Here is a 19,557-nt window from a genome sequence, read left to right on the forward strand (position 1 = left end):
GACAAAGTAAAAAGGCTTGCTCTTCAGGTCTTAATTCCTTCTCTACAAAAAGAGGGCGTCATTGTACTAGTTCCGGAGTCAGAGAGGACTCATGGCTTCTATTAACATCTATTTCTGACCGAAAAGTCCTCGGGAGGGTGGAGACCCATCATAAATTTACACAGACTGAATCAATACTTGCATATCCGCAGATTCAAGATGGAGTCCCTTCAAAAGACAGAAGGCTGTCTTTCCCAATCAGTGGATGTTATCAATAAACTTGTTGGTTGCCTACACCCTGTTCCAAATAATTATGCGAATAATTTTTTTCTCATTTACCTCAATAATTGATGTAAATAACAGTCAGCATAATTCTCATGTTATCAACTATTAAGAGTACAATTCAAATTTTATTGAACAAACCTCCTAATGATAACACTATTTTTTTTAAACATAAAAAACTTACAATGCACTGTTCCAAATTATTACGCACAGTAAGTTTCAAAACACTTCATCGGTTGTAAAGAACTGAAAATTGCCATTTGTTGTGTTTGCAGCATATTTACTGAAATCAAAAGCTATTTCAATCAAACGTATAACAACATTTTAACTTTTTAAATATTTTAACAGGTCACGTTACATTTTAACATAGGACCCCTTATTTGATAGCAGCTTCACAAGTCTTGCATCCATTGAACTTGTGAGTTTTTGGACAGTTTCTGCTTGAATTTGTTTGCAAGATGTCAGAATAGCCTCCCAGAGCTGCTGTTTGGATGTAAACTGCCTCCCACCCTCATAGATTTTTTGCTTGAGGATGCTCCAAAGGTTCTCAATATGATTGAGGTCAGGGGAGGATGGAGGCCACACCATGACTTTCTCTCCTTTTATCCCAATAGCAGCCATTGATGCAGAGGTATTCTTTGCAGCATGAGATGGTGCATTGTCATGCATGAAGATGATTTTATTACGGAAGAAAGTGGTCAGTGAGAAACTCCACAAACAAGGACAGAAGGTGCCTGTAGCAAGTGTGTTAAAAAATGATAAGCTTAGAGTCATGTCTACAAATGCTTGCAGTTTAGGGAATAAGATCCATGAACTTGTGGCAATAATGGCAACTGATAGTGTAGATTTAGTCGCTGTTACTGAGACATGATATAAAGAGAAAAATGACTGGGACATAGCAATACCAGGGTACTCTTTATATAGAAAAGACAGGAAAGGCAGGAAAGGGGGAGGGGTGGCCCTGTATGTGAAGGATAGCATAAAATCCAGCCTAATAAAAGTTAGTGAGGCGAACATAGAGTCAGTTTGGGTTACGTTAGAATTTGGTAATCACACAGTAACTCGTGTAGGTGTGATTTATAGGCCCCAAGGACAAATTGAAGAGCTAGATAATATACTAGTTGAGGAAATAGCTAAAATGACAATGAAGGGGGAAGTTATCATCATGGGTGACTTTAATCTTCCTGATGTGAATTGGAAAACAAAAATAGCTGCTTGTGCCAGGAGCACACATATTCTAAACTCCCTACTGGGATTGTCTCTAAAACAAGTCGTTGAGAAGCCAACTCGTAAAGAGGCCATACTAGATTTAGTGTTAACAAATGGAGATTTGGTATCCGATATTACTGTAGGTTAAAGTTTAGGATCCAGTGATCATCAGTCAGTGTGGTTTAATATAAGAACAGTGACTGAGTCACACCACACAAAAACAAAAGTTTTAGACTTTAGAAAAACAGACTTTTCTAAAATTAGAATATGCGTAAAGGAGTCATTATCAGACTGGAGCAATTTAAATGGAGTCCAAGAGAAATGGGATTATTTAAAAGTTGCACTACTGAAGGCAACAGAAAATAGCATTAGGCTTGTCAGTAAAAGCAAAAAATTCAAGAAACCACTGTGGTACTCCACAGATGTGGCCAAAATAGTAAAAAAAAGTTAGCATTTAGTAATTATAAAAAAAAACCAGAGTGAGGAAGACAGAATGATCTATAAGATTAGGCAGAAAGAGGCTAAGCAAGTTTTAAGAGCTTCCAAATCACACACAGAAGAGAAAATAGCACAGTCAGTAAAAAAGGGGGACAAAACTTTTTTTAGATACATAAATGAGAAAAGGAAAGTAAAACAAGGATTAGTTAGATTGAAACCAAAAGAAGGAAGGTATGTAGAAGAGGATAAAGGTCTGGCTGACTGCCTCAATGAATATTTTTGTTCGGTATTTACAGATGAAAATGAAGGAAAGGGACCTCAGTTAAGAAAAAGGATAAATTAGTCATTTATTACACATGAGTTTACGGAGGAAGAGGTTCTATTTAAACTGTCAAAAGTAAAGACAAAAAGGTCAATGGGACCTGATGGAATACACCCAAAGCTATTAACAGAGCTTAGTGGTGTTCTAGCAAAACCATTAACAGATATATTTAACCAATCATTGATAACAGGAGTAGTCCCAGAAGATTGGATGTTGGCGAATGTTGTGCCCATTCACAAGAAAGGTAATATGGAGGAGTCGGGCAACTATAGGCCAGTAAGCCTTACTTCAGTAGTAGGGAAAGTGATGGAATTGTTAAACATCTAAAAACACATGGATTTCAAGATCAGTGACAACATGGATTTACTTCAGGGTGATCATGCCAAATTAATCTTATAGATTTTTTTGATTGGGTAACTCAAATTATAGATCAGGGTGGTGCAGTAGATATTGCTTACCTAGATTTCAGTAAGGCTTTTGACACTGTTGCATATAGAAGGCTTATCAATAAATTGCAATATTTAAGTTTGGATTCCAATATTGTTGAATGGGTAAGGCAGTGGCTGAGTGACAGGCAACAGAGGGTTGTAGACAATGGAGTATATTCGAAGCCCAAGCTTCGCCAGTGGGGTACCTCAGGGATCTTTACTTGGACCCATTCTCTTTAATATGGTAAGGTATGTATTGATGGTAAGGTATGTATTTTTGCTGTTGATACTAAGATATGTAACAGGGTTGATGTTCCAGGAGGGATAAGCCAAATGGCTAATGATTTAGGTAAACTAAAAAAATGGTCAGAGTTTTGGCAACTGACATTTAATGTGGATAAGTGCAAGAAAATGCATCTTGGATGTAAAAACCCAAGGGCAGAGTACAGAATATTTGATAGAGTCCTAACCTCAACATCTGAGGAAAGGGATTTAGGGGTGATTATTTCTGATGACTTAAAGGTAGGCAGACAATGTAATAGAGCAGCAGGAAATGCTAGCAGAATGCTTGGTTGTATAGGGAGAGGTATTAGCAGTAGAAAGAGGGAAGTGCTCATGCCATTGTACAGAACACTGGTGAGACCTCACTTGGAGTATTGTACGCAGTACTGGAGACGTATCTTCAGAAGGATATTGATACCTTAGAGAGAGTTCAGAGAAGGGCTTCTAAACTGGTTCATGGATTGCAGGATAAAACTTACCAGGAAAGGTTAAAGGATCTTAACATATATAGCTTCGAGGAAAGACGAGACGGGGGGAAATGATAGAAACATTTAAATACATAAAGGGAATCAACACAGTAAAGGAGGAGACTATATTTAAAAGAAGAAAAACTACCACAACAAGAGGACATAGTCTTAAATTAGAGGGACAAAGGTTTAAAAATAATATCAGGAAGTATTACTTTACTGAGAGGGTAACACAGTAAAGGAGTTTAAGCATGCGTTGGATAGGCATAAGGCTATCCTAACTATAAGATAAGGCCAGGGACTAATGAAAGTATTTAGAAAATTGGGCAGACTCAATGGGCCTAATGGTTCTTATCTGCCATCACATTCTATGTTTCTATGTTTCTATCTTTGCAGAGGTCATCTTTACACCTTCGGGGATCCTAAAGTGGCCGGCCAGCTCTCTTCCCATGATTCCGGCCCAAAACATGACTCCGCCACCGCCTTGCTGACGTTGCAGCCTTGTTGGAACAGGGTGGTCATCCACCAACCATCCACTGGACCATCCAGGGTTGCACGGCACTCATCAGTGAACAGGACTGTTTGAAAATTAGTCTTCATGTATTTTTCTGCCCAATGCAGCTGTTTCTGCTTGTGAGCATTGGTTAGTGGTGGCTGAATAGAAGGTTTATGCACAGTTGCAAGACTCTGGAGGACTCTAAACCTTGATGTCCGTGGGACTCCAGAGGCACCAGCAGCTTCAAATATCTGTTTGCTGCTATGTAATGCTATTTTAACAGCTGCTCTCTTGATCCGATTCATGGATCTGGCAGAAATATTCCTCAACGTGCCTTTATCTGCACACACCCGTCTGTGCTCTGAATCAGCCACAAATCTCTTAAAAGTGTGATGATCACGCTTAAGTTTTCGTGAAATATCTAATGTTTTCATACCTCGTCCAAGGCATTGAACTATTTCATTCTTTTTGGCAGCAGACAGATGCTTTCTCTTCCCCATATTGCATGAAAATGGTGTTCTGCTTAATAATGTGGAACACCCTCCTTTAGTAGTTTTTCCTTAAATTGGGCTCACCTGGCAATCTAACTATCACAGGTGTCCGAGATTGTTTTCAGTGATCAAAGGAGCCCTGAGACACAATGCCATCCATGAGTTAAACTGAAAAACTAAATATTTAATCTTTGTGACACTTAAATAGAATTTGCATAATAATTTAGAACAGGGTGTATTTCCACATCCCTATAGCCCTAGCACATCAAAAATACTTTCACATAAGTGCTTGTTGTTCTCATCGCAGAACTGGGAAAACAGGGCATATCCATCTTCCATTACCTGGACAACACACTGATCGTGGCGGACGACAAGGATACTTTGTCCTCCCATGCAACTGTTTGCCATCTGTTCCTACAACGTCACGGTTGGAGGACCAATGTCAAAAAGAGTAATCTCTGCCCGAGTCAGTCCATGACATACCTGGGTGCTCTGTTCGTCACTTCAGCGGGGACGATTCAACTCTCCCCAGAGAGAATCCTGAGAATACGGAAACAGGTTCTGGTGACGTTGGCATGCATGGTGACTTCAGCGAAAAAGGCGATGAGTCTCCTGGGTTCCATGTCCTCCACGATAAGACTGACAAGGTAGGCACAATGGAGAATGAGGAGCTTTCAAACAAACTTCCTCCTCCAATTCTCCTCAAAGAGTCTACTCCAGCCCATCAAGATTCCGTTGTCAGTTCAAATTTCCCTGGTTTGATGGCTGAACAGTATCTCCTTAGCCAAGAGCTTCCCTTTGGGAGATGTTCCGTGGATAGTAATAGTGATGGATGCCAGCCATTGGGGTTTGGGAGTCCATTGTCAACGCAACTTCGCGCAAGAGGAGAGGAAGTTCCCTGCGGACAACTTGCGTTCCAATCTCCTCGAACTCTTTGCTTTTCTCGAAGCCCTGAAACATTTATCTCCGCTAATTCGTCTCCATTGGGTGAAGATTCGGTCAGACAATGCTGCGGTGGTAGCCCACATCAACCATCAGTGTGGCACCAGGAGCTGCAGGATGATGGTGTTTATGCATCAGTTGATGTCATGGTCTCAACGACACCTGGCAGGCCTCACAGCAATTCATCTCCCAGGGAAACAGAATTAGATTGCGGATTTCCTCAGCAAATCCAGAATCGATCCGGGAGAGTGGTCTTTGTCGGACGATGTGTCCAGAATGATAGTGGACAGATGGGACCTTCCTCAAGTGGACTTGTTTGCGACACGAAAGAACAGGAAGGTGGAGTGTTTCTTCACGAAGGACAACGATCCTCTAGCCATGGGGAGGGACTCCCTTTCCAGCAACTGGTGACTTCAAGAGAGGTATGCTTTCCCCCTTTTCCCCACATTTTTCCCATTCTATGGAGAATGTGGATGGCTAGCATCTCCCTTATACTCATAGCCCTATTTTGGCCGCACAGACCCTGGTTTCCTCTCCTGCAGAGCCTTTGTGTAGAGCCACCTTGGAGTCTTCCGAGAATCCCAGTCCTTCTGTGTCAAGGTCCTCTTCTCCACCCAGACCCGTCCTCCCTCAACCTGATGGCATGAAGGTTGAAAGGGAAAGGCTGTTAAATAAAGGCTTCTCTCATGCGGTGGTAGACACCCTGCTCAGGGCCAGGAAACGTTCCACTTCTAACGCATACTATGGAATCTGGGACATTTTCTCTTCCTGGGCTTCCTCGAGGGATGTCTCGATCCAGAGTCCTTCCACAGGGAACATCGAGAAGGGTCTGAGCTACAACACCTTGAAGGTTCACATATCTGCCTTGTTGGCTTTAACTAACCACAAATGGGCCTTTGATTCGGACATGACCAGGTTTCTTAAAGCTGTACTAAAAATCAGAGCTCCGATTAAACCGTTCGCTCCACCTTGGGACTTGCCTCTGGTTCTCCAAGCTCTAAAGTCTCACCCATTTGAATCTTTGGATTCAGTGCCTTTCCATTTCCTCTCCATTAAAACTGCCTTACTGGTGGCTTTGGCCTCATGCAGAAGGGTCTCTGAACTTTATGCTCTGTCGGTCAAGGAGCCTTTCACAGTCTTCCATAAGGACAGGGTCATCCTTCGTACTATCCCAGAATTTTGGCCTAAGGTCACCTCCGCCTTTCATATTAATGGGAAAATTGTTCTCCCACCTCTGCATCCAGTTACACAAGTAGATGGTGATGACAGAGATCTTTCCTCTTTGGATTTGGTGAGATGCCTGAGAATCTACAATGACAGAACCGCCCGTTGGCGTTCATCTCCAGGCCTCTTTGTCCTTTTATAACAGATGTAGAAAGGGCAGTCAGGCTCCTAAAGCTACCATTAGCAGATGGATTGTATCAGCCATCATCCAAGCTTATCAGGCCTCGAAAGCTCCAGTCCCGCATGGACTCAAAGCTCATTTCACTAGATCCCTTTCCTCCTCTTGGGCCTCCTCTTCCAAGGTGTCTCCTGAGCTGCTTTGTTGAGCTGCCACATGATCCTTTGCCAATACTTTCATCAGACATTACCAAGTAAATGTCAGAGCCGGTTATTCGGACCAATTTGCTAAAAGTGTCCTTTCTGAGTGAAACCCTTGATTCCTGAAGTCTTGGTGTTTGTCACTTGGTTTGTGGTACCAATACACTTTGCATATGATATTTTGGAGTCTGTGGTTTCTTTATTTCTTCTTCCCTCCCTTGGTTATTGCTTGGGTATTACAAGATACAACAAATACAGGGTGCGCTAAGTAGGACAATGAGAGATAATAAACAAAAATCAGCAATAATATAAAGAGTCTCTTAAAGTACAGCGAAGACTTGGAGTGTATATTCTTCAGTCCTTGCTTTGAATCCTCAGTGGTAAATATGAAATACCAAAGCAAAAATAGAGACCAATAGTGCAAAACCGTTTTAGGAAAGCTGGATCACGAACAACAAGTATGTTTAAATACCACTGTATGCTGTTTTACTCAGAGCTGGTTATAGCTCTCCCAATTGTAAGTTGGCACTCTTAGGACCTCAGTGTTGTCTGTAGTTGCAGTTAACCTACGTTATTGCACCATTAGGTTTTTACCCCTTTTATGTATTTTATATGCTGACGCTTATCTGGAATGCTGTAAGAAGTCTTCAGGATACACCTCCAAGTTCCAGTTATATCCTACATGTGGGGAGTATTAAATACCACTGTATGCTGTTTTACCTAGAGCTGGGCATAGCTCTTTAAATTGTGAGTTAGCACATCTCTACTTCTATGTTGTTCGTGATCCAGCTTTCCTAAAACAGTTTTGCACTATTGGTCTCAATTTTTGCTTTTGTATTTCATATTTACCACTGAGGATTTAAAGCAAGGACTGAAGAATACACACTCCAAGTCTTCGCTGTACTTTAAGAGACTCTTTATATTATTGCTGATTTTTGTTTATTATCTCTCATTGTCCTACTTAGCACACCCTGTATTTGTTGTATCTTGTTCTCTCCATTTTTTTAAAGTTTTGAGGGTTACCCTTCCCCTCAGGTGTGCAGCTCTATTCTCCCCTGTGATCAGTAGTGTAGCGCTGTTCCTCTCCTATTTTTTTTTCATTGCTTGGGTATTACCCATTGTTGTGCTGCCATGGATATGGCCAGGAAAAAGGAAAATATCACACTATATATGCTTTTTATTTCTTTTTAAGTTCCTATATATGATTATTAGATTTATTTGAAAATCTGCTGCCAGTGTAAGTTACTATTTTTCTATATACTGTATCACTTCAAGTGGTTTATGAAGTTTGCACATTTGGACATTTTTTTGCACTTTAAAGTGGATTAATCACACAGATTGTGTATATGTGAATAAGAGTGTTTTTTCACGCAATTTTGCACTCTATGTTATTTTACTGTATATTTGCACTGTATGCTGCTAAATCATTTTGCACTTTACATTTTAGCGCACCTATAATAGTTTTTCCTCGGTGGGAATACAAATAATCTATTTTTAAAAAGGCCTGGCACATTTTCTCTAGAACTGCTTTTGCCGGCAGGTAAACAAAAAAGCATATAAGATACAATACAATAGCTATACTAAAGCATACAGAATACAATTGCTATACATTCTAATTATTGGTGAAAAGAAACCAGCTCAGCACTGTTTTCAATGGTTTTAAGCCTCAGCAAGGTAAACAGTATATAAAGGCTCTTCATTCTGTGTAACAGCACAACGTGCATGAGTAAATCAACCATCACTGAAAATGGGAAAGGTAAGATGATCTGAATATTGTAAATATTGCCAACACAAGAAATAATAGAACCAATAAACAGATTTCTTTTTTTAAATGAACAAAAACTAATTTAAATTTTAAATGCATACACTGAACGCAAGCAAATTTTATCTGCTGAACAATTATCTAGGCCAGAAACATGACAACATAATATTCCGTAACCCAGTTCTGGACATTTGCCACCTCATCAAATAAGAATTCATCAGAACACATGCTTCACATGTTTACTTTTTTCAGACTCAAGACTAAGATTTTTTCAGTTTTTTAAAGTTTTCTCTAGTGAATGCCACTATTCACCATAATAAATTGCTATAATTATGTGAAAGTGAATGCAAATTCACCAATCGTAAAAAAAAAAAAATGTTTTATCAAAAACATATATTCCAATTCTGCCCTAAACTTATATGTTTAAGTCCTACACTTTATTATTTGAACAGGATAATAGTAGATGTTTTTAGGAATCTGTAGCATCAAGTAATCAAACCAGAAACAGTTTTTAACTGTAATTATTAACCACTAAAACAATAATAAACTAAGAAATCTAAAATGTTCAAATGTATGGTTCTTTCACAGATTGTATTCTATGAGGATCGTAACTTCCAGGGCCGCTCTTATGAGTGCAACTCTGAGTGTCCAGATATGTCCTCATATTTTCATCGCTGTAATTCCATTCGAGTGGAGAGTGGAAACTGGATTCTGTATGAGCACCCCAACTATAGAGGACACCAGTATTACCTTAGCAGGGGAGAATATCCTAATTTCCAGCAATGGATGGGTTTCAATGACTCCATCAGATCTTGTCGTATTAGCCCACAGGTAAAGATATTTACCAAAAAGAACCTTACATAAATATAATGCAGTCCAAAAAAGCATTATTTTCCAGTTATCAATTATTATAAGTTTACCTTTGCAAATACGACCTTTTTTTGACTATTATTCATTATTTTATGGAATATATCTTCAATTAAAAATTCCATTGTCAGGTAACAGGTGTGTTAACATTGATAAAATATATATAGGTATATATATATATTCTCGTATAGATTTTTGATGTTTACATGAAATTATACAAATCTTTTACTTTTGTTTATAAATAATTTTTTCTTCGTAAAGCACCATGGATCATTCAGAGTAAAGGTCTATGAGAGGGAGGATTTCCGAGGTCAGATGATGGAGTTCACTGAAGATTGTCCTAATGTCAATGAGAGATTCCGTTCCCATGACATCCACTCCTGCCAGGTGATTGATGGCTACTGGATGTTCTATGAGGAACCAAATTACAAAGGACGCCAGTATTACCTAAGACCTGGAGAGTACAACAGATATACTGACTGGGGTGCCATGAGCCCAAGAATTGGCTCATTCAGGAGACTTCACCATTTCGAATAAGTTGTATTTATTACTAAATCAGCATGTCATTAAGAATACAATAAAAGCTTCAAAAATTATCTTTAAGGTCTATTTTTTTCATTTTCTATTTTTGTTGTGGTTTTATACCTTTTATTTTACATGCAAAATGCAAACACTTATTTTAAACCACAGTTCAGTAAATAAATTAGTAATATAACAGTGGTTCCTATAAAAAAAAAAAAAAAAATAATGAGTAAGTAATAAGGTGAATTATATTATATTTTAGATATAGTCCCTCAGGAAGTTGAAGTTGTGACAGACAAAATACTTATAGCTTTTTTTACTGAAGGTGGTTTGACCCAAAAAAGTAATAGTATTTCATAAAAGAAGAATGAAAACATTCTTTCAATAACTCTGTCATGTATCAAATAATATCTACGGTGTTGTTTTCTGGTATGACTTTTTTTTAATGCTTTCTTTGCAGAATTTAGTACATTCTTATACAAATATATATTTATATTTATATATTTGTATATATGTCCTATATGTAAAGGTCAAAGGTAATAGGGATTCTTTGTGAGTTAGAATAATGGAAGAAATATGAAGAAAGACCTGGACATCTAACTACAACCTTTTACGCTTCACATGTTAAGCCTCTACAGAAACTTCTGAATTTGAATAGGCATTCAACAACACAGAACATTCACTGATTCTAAGGCTTCACATATCTGAAAGATCCATTTATGTACATGTTCATATTTAATGGAACATGTTCAATGTGGAGATTGTTTATGTGAGCTATCATCATTTCTAATCTCCTTAATTAGGCTAAGTTAGACTGGTGAAACTTCAAAGCTGCAGAGTAAGATGTCATAGCAGATTTATGTTTATGCAAAAGCACATGCTTTGAATGTAAGAAATAAACATAAAAAAATGACAAAACAAGGCAACATTTAGTAGCCACCGACTTTTACAAGATAATACTAATTAAACAGTATTGTAACCTCTAAAATTACACGTAGGTGGGTGGAGGTAATTTCCAGCAGACCAGATATTGTTTGGGATCCAAGATTCTCAGTATTTTGGCAGCAAAAAAACACATTCACCTGTATTTATCTGTTCTTAGAAGCTTAAATATTAACTTGACAGGATTGGGGAATGCTCTTAACAGCTGTACCCTAGTTCACAACGTATAGATATTATGCTTATGCAGCCACCTTGTACTTAAAATGGCACATTAAGTCAAAAGAGAAGTTCTTCTTGGACGAGATCCGTCTAATCACTAACCACAACATAGTTGCCATCATGCTAAAGGACAATAAGGAAGACCAAATACAAAAGGGAAATTAAAGCCCTACTGCGGGACAACAGGCAACATTGAAGGACTGTGGTGATATCTGGAAAAGGCAAATCTCAAATCTGTTCACTTTCATCCATCACAGGATGTGCCTGGTGGAGAATGTGGGTTGTTTTAAAAATGTGTGGGGTACAAGAGGAAATTTTTTGGAAGAATTGACACATTTTATATCATACATATTATGAACTGTTTTATCTCATAAACAAACAGACTCCACTAGGATTAATGGATTTTTTCACATACTAGTATAAGTTTCTTAAGCCACTGAAATTCTTACATAGAGACTTTGATTTATGTATTTGTACAATTCCTGACTGTCAAACAGTCACGATATTCTTTTGAAGACAATTTGCTAACATTTAATTTGACACAAATCACTCTGGCCTGGAGACAATTATTGAAGCATGACCATAAGTCTGTGACCCTAAGGCATCACATTCTAAACTCCCCATGATCACACATGAGGATGCCATACATTATATTAGGTACTTGTCAGAAGTGAATGCTTTCCTAAGAAGACTAGGTACTCCTCTGTATACTAATAACCTTGAAGTGGTTACAACCAGATCTCCCCATTGATGGGATATGGAGACGATAACTCAATTGACCTTGTTTGTTCCCGTACGTTGCAATATTCCTGCAGTTTCATAGATGCTCTACCTTATGAGTTCCATTTGACGGACTTGTGAGGTCCAATTGAGGGCTATTAGCTAATATCTGACTATCAAATGACTATTTAAATTACTTATATGTTACCACAGAGGAGTAACTACGTGTAGTTTCTGTCTATAATGGTTTATTCTAATTTGTATTATATTTATTTTTTATAGTACTACTATTGTTTCTTTGTACTGAGTAGCAGTTTATCCTCATCCTATAGTGCAGCTTATTTTCATGTCATACTTTCCCTCAGACTTTCTTTATCAAGTATAAACACTTGTAACTGAATGTCATGTTCTCCCTTTTAAGCTAGCAAATCATAATATAAAACTTGGTAGAAATAAAGGAACAGGAAAGGAGAAATCAGTGCAGAAAGAACTCTTTCTTTTATTTACTGCCAAATTAAGATAAAGGTTACTAAAACAATAATTGGATATTCAACAAACATAAACAATATCAAAGAGTTGAAATTAATATTTAATGCTATGAGGTTTATCTTTAAATGGTGATAATTGGAGGTTTTAGAGCACGGATAATAGTAATTCAAAATGCCTGTGTATTCCTAATTTCACTACCATTTTAACCGCTTCATTTCTGGACTCCCACCTTAATTTATCTAAGAATAAAGCAACTGTTCTCAAAGTTCTCTTTTCTTTAGCAATTACAATTGTAGTTGGATCTAGACTTTGATTTTTTTCCACAAATTAATTAATTAACCCTGGGCATTGATTGTACCTAACATCATTAATAACAGTATCATTGTTATTATGCTGTGCAATTGTATACATTTTATATTAACCAGAAAGTAAAATAGATTTGATTTATAAAAACGAAGAGACTGAAAGAGGGATTACAGAGAGGTTCTCCCAATTATCAGTCCTTATACCCCAGGACAGAATTGTTCATAATCATGGCTAAAAATTGCCAGTATAGAACATGAATGAAATATATGTAAAATAATAAATTTTTATTAGTCCCTCTTAGGGAAGATAATGAACGACAAAATTAATAGTAAAAGTGTATATACAGTGAAAGGGTGTAAAAATAGGAATCATCTGTAATGTACTAGCTATACAACACACCCTAAAGAAACACAGCTCTTAAACAAAAGAGTGGCTGGGATAGAGGTATAGATTGTTGTTATTAATATAATTGCAACAATGTCTCAGCAGCAAATGTAGCTATTGGTGTGTATAGTGAGAGAAAATAAGTATCTCCCTAATTTGTATCACTAAATAGCAAAGTTGCTAAAAAAAAAAGGGGGGGGGAGAAATCCAGAGTAGTGTTGTCGCGAACCAGAAATTTTCGGTTCGCGAACGGCGAACGCGAACTTCCGCAAATGTTTGCGAACCGGCGAACCTCGCGAACCGCCATTGACTTCAATGGGCAGGCGAATTTTAAAACCAACAGGGACTCTTTCTGGCCACAAAAGTGATGGAAAAGTTATTTCAAGGGGACTAACACCTGGACTGTGGCATGCCGGAGGGGGATCCATGGCAAAACTCCCATGGAAAATTGCACAGTTGATGCAGAGTCTGCTTTTAATCCATAAAGGGCAGAAATCACCTAACATTGACACCTGTCCTCAAAGCCCTGCCCTGATACACACTGACACAGAGCAGAATAGAGACTGTTCCCCGTCCTCAGAGACCATGATACACACTGACGCAGAGCAGAATAGGGACTGTTACCCCTACATAGGGTCACTTGGCAGATATGGCGGGGTCGTGGGAGGGGGAGGATGACTTTCACCTCTTCCCCTGTTAGATTCCCGTTGTGCTGTGACATCACCCTTATACGCTGTGTAAAGCATACTATTTAATTTGATCAGCATGGCCACTTGAGTTTTTATAGTTTTCACGCTGCTTGTAGTTTATATATGGTTCACAAAAATCAAACAAACGATAAAGTAAACGTGTAAGGATTCAGAATATTCTTTCAAACCCTTACACATTGTGTGTACGTATTTTTTGTCTTAAGTTTGTGGCTTTAAAGAGGTTGACGTTGTTTCTATGATGTGCATAACATGTTCTTGTAAATGTTTGTTAAATTTTTCCTGGAATTGTAATTTTTCAATCTGAATAAAGATAGTCAAATCCCTGATACACACTGACACAGAGCAGAATAGGGACTGTTCCCCCTACATAGGGTCACTTGGCAGATATGGATTGACACCTGTCCTCAAAACCCCTGATACACACTGACACAGAGCAGAATAGAGACTGTTCCCTGTCCACAGAGACCATGATACACACTGACACAGAGCAGAATAGAGACTGTTCACCGTCCACAGAGACCATGATACAGAGCAGAATAGGGACTGTTCCCCCTACATAGGGTCACTTGGCAGATATGGATTGACACCTGTCCTCAAAAGCCCTGATACACACTGACACAGAGCAGAATAGGGACTGTTCCTCCTACATAGGGTCACTTGGCAGATATGGATTGACACCTGTCCTCAAAACCCCTGATACACACTGACACAGAGCAGAATAGGGACTGTTCCCCTTACATAGGGTCACTTGGCAGATATGGATTGACACCTGTCCTCAAAACCCCTGATACACACTGACACAGAGCAGAATAGGGACTGTTCCCCCTACATTGGGTCACTTGGCAGATATGGATTGACACCTGTCCTCAAAACCCCTGATACACACTGTGACACAGAGCAGAATAGAGACTGTTGCCTGTCCACAGAGACCATGATACACACTGACACAGAGCAGAATAGAGACTGTTCACCGTCCACAGAGACCATGATACACACTGACACAGAGCAGAATAGGGACTGTTCCCCCTACATAGGGTCACTTGGCAGATATGGATTGACACCTGTCCTCAAAACCCCTGATACACACTGACACAGAGCAGAATAGGGACTGTTCCCCCTACATAGGGTCACTTGGCAGATATGGATTGACACCTGTCCTCAAAACCCCTGATACACACTGACACAGAGCAGAATAGAGACTGTTCCCTGTCCACAGAGACCATGATACACACTGACACAGAGCAGAATAGGGACTGTTCCCCCTACATATGGTCACTTGGCAGATATGGATTGACACCTGTCCTCAAAACCCCTGATACACACTGACACAGAGCAGAATAGAGACTGTTCCCTGTCCACAGAGACCATGATACACACTGACACAGAGCAGAATAGAGACTGTTCACCGTCCACAGAGACCATGATACACACTGACACAGAGCAGAATAGAGACTGTTCCCCGTCCACAGAGACCATGATACACACTGACACAGAGCAGAATAGAGACTGTCCCCCCTACATAGGGTCACTTGGCAGGTATGGATTGACACCTGTCCTCAAAGCCCCTGATACACACTGACACAGAGCAGAATAGGGACTGTTCCTCCTACATAGGGTCACTTGGCAGATATGGATTGACACCTGTCCTCAAAACCCCTGATACACACTGACACAGAGCAGAATAGGGACTGTTCCCCCTACATAGGGTCACTTGGCAGATATGGATTGACACCTGTCCTCAAAACCCCTGATACACACTGACACAGAGCAGAATAGGGACTGTTACCCCTACATAGGGTCACTTGGCAGATATGGATTGACACCTGTCCTCAAAACCCCTGATACACACTGACACAGAGCAGAATAGGGACTGTTCCCCCTACATAGGGTCACTTGGCAGATATGGATTGACACCTGTCCTCAAAACCCCTGATACACACTGACACAGAGCAGAATAGGGACTGTTCCCCCTACATAGGGTCACTTGGCAGATATGGATTGACACCTGTCCTCAAAACCCCTGATACACACTGACACAGAGCAGAATAGGGACTGTTCCCCCTTCATAGGGTCACTTGGCAGATATGGATTGACACCTGTCCTCAAAACCCCTGATACACACTGACACAGAGCAGAATATAGACTGTTCCCTGTCCACAGAGACCATGATACACACTGACACAGAGCAGAATAGAGACTGTTCACCGTCCACAGAGACCATGATACACACTGACACAGAGCAGAATAGGGACTGTTCCCCCTACATAGGGTCACTTGGCAGATATGGATTGACACCTGTCCTCAAAACCCCTGATACACACTGACACAGAGCAGAATAGGGACTGTTACCCCTACATAGGGTCACTTGGCAGATATGGATTGACACCTGTCCTCAAAACCCCTGATACACACTGACACAGAGCAGAATAGGGACTGTTACCCCTACATAGGGTCACTTGGCAGATATGGATTGACACCTGTCCTCAAAACCCCTGATACACACTGACACAGAGCAGAATAGAGACTGTTCCCTGTCCACAGAGACCATGATACACACTGACACAGAGCAGAATAGAGACTGTTCACCGTCCACAGAGACCATGATACACACTGACACAGAGCAGAATAGGGACTGTTACCCCTACATTGGGTCACTTGGCAGGTATGGATTGACACCTGTCCTCAAAGCCCATGATACACACTGGGGGGAGCTACTGTCCTCCCCAACCCCTGCGCGGTGGGTGGGGGCCATAAATCACAATGGGGGGACCTACTGTCCTCCCCCTTGGCCCCCACCCCTGCGCAGTGGGTGGGGGCCATAAATCACAATGGGGGGGCCTACTTTCCTCCCCCCTGGCCCCCATCCCTGCGCGGTGGGTGGGGGGCATAAATCACAATGGGACGGACCTACTGATAGGAGTGGAGTATTGTTCATATCAGTTTAATACCTTCCGCGTCTCCTATCAGTGGACGTGTATATGGCAGCCATTTTAGGAACTGCCATAGTGGGTAGTCAGTGGGTAGTCAGTGCAAACACTCTCTTCCCGGTGAATAATGAGGAGACTAACTATGATGACGTTATTTGCGTTGAAAGTAATGATGCCAGAGATCTTTTGAAACCATATGGAAGGAACGAATTGGTTAAAAGAAAGGCAAGAGACCACCTGCATATAGACAAGAATACGCATAAGAGAAAGAAGAGAACAGGTGAAAAAGAGAAGCTGCAGACTGCCTATCTGCAAATAGTTGAGTTATGTCCTGAAGATGTCCGTGTTACCACAGTGCAGACTCTGTTTGATACACTACTGAGGAGAGTCAGAGAAACCCCAGATCTTCACGTATTGGATGAGTCGGTGCGTGGAGTTGCAGAGAACGTAGAACAAGAAATATTTAAACTTTTCCTGTGTACTGACAGCAGATATAAGAATAAATACTGGAGCCTCCTTTTCAATTTGAAGGACCCTAAAAATCAGATCCTGTTCCGTCGTGTGGTCCTTGGTGAAATCACCCCACAGTGTTTGGTTCTAATGAGTGCAACGTAAATGGCTGCACAGGAGCTGGCCAACTGGAGAATTCAAAAGAGAAAACATGCACTGGAACTAATCGAGAAAGAGGAAAGACAGCCATACCAGATTCAGATGACAAAGCTGACACACAAGGGGTTAATTGAAATTGATACCGTGCCTGATCAGAACTTGACCCTAGAGGATCTGTCTGATTCTGTGTGGCAGCCTCAGGATTCTCATCAGGATTGCATCTCAGAGAAAAGGGACACAACATCCCAACACAAGAGCCACCTTTTAGATCAGGACTGCCTTATATGCAAAAGGGCTGATAAACCCCTCAGGTGATGCTGACTTAAGCCAATGGGTAATTACCAAGAAACCAGAGAAAATATGGAAACACCATATAACTAATGGCAATCAACATTCTTCATGCATTGAAAAGAAGAACAAGAAATTGTATGATCCAGATACTAGACTCACAGATCCAGCAGACTCAAGTGTGTGGAAGGGATTCCTTCACATGTTCTCTATAAAGCAGTTTAAAGTTACAGCCACGCCAGAGTCTGGTTATAGCAGTCATCTTTGCCAGGATTTACCAAAAGTGTTAACATCCGAAGGATGCATTTTGCAAGAGTCTGTTTGGGAATATGTGGATCGTATCTGGCCAGAGTGCACCAAGGACATGTGTGTGATCCGACTGAATCAAAGAACGTCAAGTGATGCAGTTTCATATGCTCGGCTGTATTCTTATCTTAATCGGAAGCTGAGATATGCAATCATCAGAAGTCATGGCATGGAGGCGTTCCTAGTGCCTCTACCTGCCGGCCAACCCATCCCTCAAAGATTGCGTCCTTTGGGAGGTCCAGGTTTGGAAGACAACCATCCTATTCTGCTTCTGATCTTGCTTCTTCCAAGCCATCCTTCCTGGACAGCTTATCCCAAAAAATCTTCCAAGAATCTTCCAAGAAACATAAAGAAGGTTTGGATATCCCAGATGATATTTTCTCTGACATATTAGCAGATGTTGAACGAGAGGAGAGACAAATGGCCGAGCAAGGGCTCCCTCCTCCAGGTTTCCCAAATTTTGAGCAGTGGAATCAGAATTCTGAGGATACAGGAGAGGAAGTTGGCATGCCTGAGAACATGAATATGCTCCAAAATTTGAGCAATGGCCTTCAGTTCCCAGGAGAATTCTCTGTAATTATAGGAGAGAGTCAGGGTGCTAATATTATGCCACCTCTCCATGTGCCAAATACTGTTCCAGCAGGTCTCCCATATCCATCTTTTCCATTGTATCCAGAAGCAGCCTACCCTGGCTGGCATGGTATGTTGCCCCCTACTCATGCAGTAAATCCATTGTCCATTGTCTCTTCTCGTACCCGCTTTCACAAATAATACCACCTAACTTCTTATCTGATCAACATTTTACTGCAGGACCTCAACCTTTTGCATAAATGTTGTAGTTTTGTTATATTTACGTTTTTTGTTTTTTTTTAACTGTTTTGTTATAGCGAAATATTGAAAAAAATACATGTAATGTGCTGAACATCAAAGCTGAAATTTTAATTTGTCTCAGTAAGTTGAAAGCCATACTTTCTATGGGAGTTTCAAATGTTCAATAATTGTTTTCTGAAGAAAGCATAACTGTCTGTTTTTAGCAAGCAACAACCCCATATTAAGCTGTTTATTCACTGAACATCTATTTGTACTGAATTGAAAACTGAATGACAAAATGTAGGCAAAAAACGAATGATTTGAATATATTCTTCAAATACCAGAATTTTTTAATTTGTTTTTTAGTTCACTACTATTCTGTGTTTAGTAATGTATAAGTGTGCCAGATGTGACAAGTTTACATAGGTTAATTATAGCCACTGTTATATCTGGGCTCCAAATACATGCATTTTGGCAAACACCTCAAAGCCCATGAAAGCTTTGTGTTGTTGAATTTCAGTGATTTCTTTTCTGTTGCATGTGTACAGTTGTACTGTAAAATGAGTAAAGCATGGGATATGTTTTTACATTTGTATACTAAAATTTTTAATATACGTTGAAAAAAAAAAAGGACGCATGAGCCTACAGGCATTGCGCATGAGCGTCCAGTAACGTGGCAAAAAAATGCCCAGCTCCCCAGAGGCTGTCCTAGCACCCCGGTCATACAAATATTCATTAACAGCTTTTTCTTGTTGGAGCAGGCGGTCGAACATTAGGAGTGTTGAATTCCAACGTGTAGGGCTGTCGCAAATCAAGCG

At 40.1% G+C, this 19,557-nt stretch overlaps 1 protein-coding gene across 1 annotated transcript; it reads left to right on the plus strand.

Moving 5' to 3' along the window:
* The first annotated feature begins 9,213 nt into the window (after positions 1-9,213).
* LOC134571636 (gamma-crystallin 1-like) lies at positions 9,214-10,103 on the plus strand. Its single transcript, XM_063430110.1, has 2 exons — positions 9,214-9,471; positions 9,769-10,103. The coding sequence occupies exons 1-2, from the start codon at positions 9,214-9,216 to the stop codon at positions 10,042-10,044; spliced, it is 534 nt and encodes a 177-aa protein (XP_063286180.1). The 3' UTR covers positions 10,045-10,103.
* The last annotated feature ends 9,454 nt before the right edge of the window (positions 10,104-19,557 follow it).

This window comes from Pelobates fuscus, chromosome 8, assembly GCF_036172605.1.
Source record: "Pelobates fuscus isolate aPelFus1 chromosome 8, aPelFus1.pri, whole genome shotgun sequence".
In the NCBI taxonomy this organism is placed as follows: Eukaryota; Metazoa; Chordata; class Amphibia; order Anura; family Pelobatidae; genus Pelobates; species Pelobates fuscus.

What these genes read in the sequence shown, in the direction of transcription:
- LOC134571636 (XM_063430110.1), top strand. Translation starts at nt 9,214, where the DNA reads ATGGTTCTTTCACAGATTGTATTCTATGAGGATCGTAACTTCCAGGGC. An exon ending in CTTGTCGTATTAGCCCACAG is followed by an intron (nt 9,472 to 9,768) that starts GTAAAGATATTT and finishes TTCTTCGTAAAG; the next exon opens with CACCATGGATCATTCAGAGT.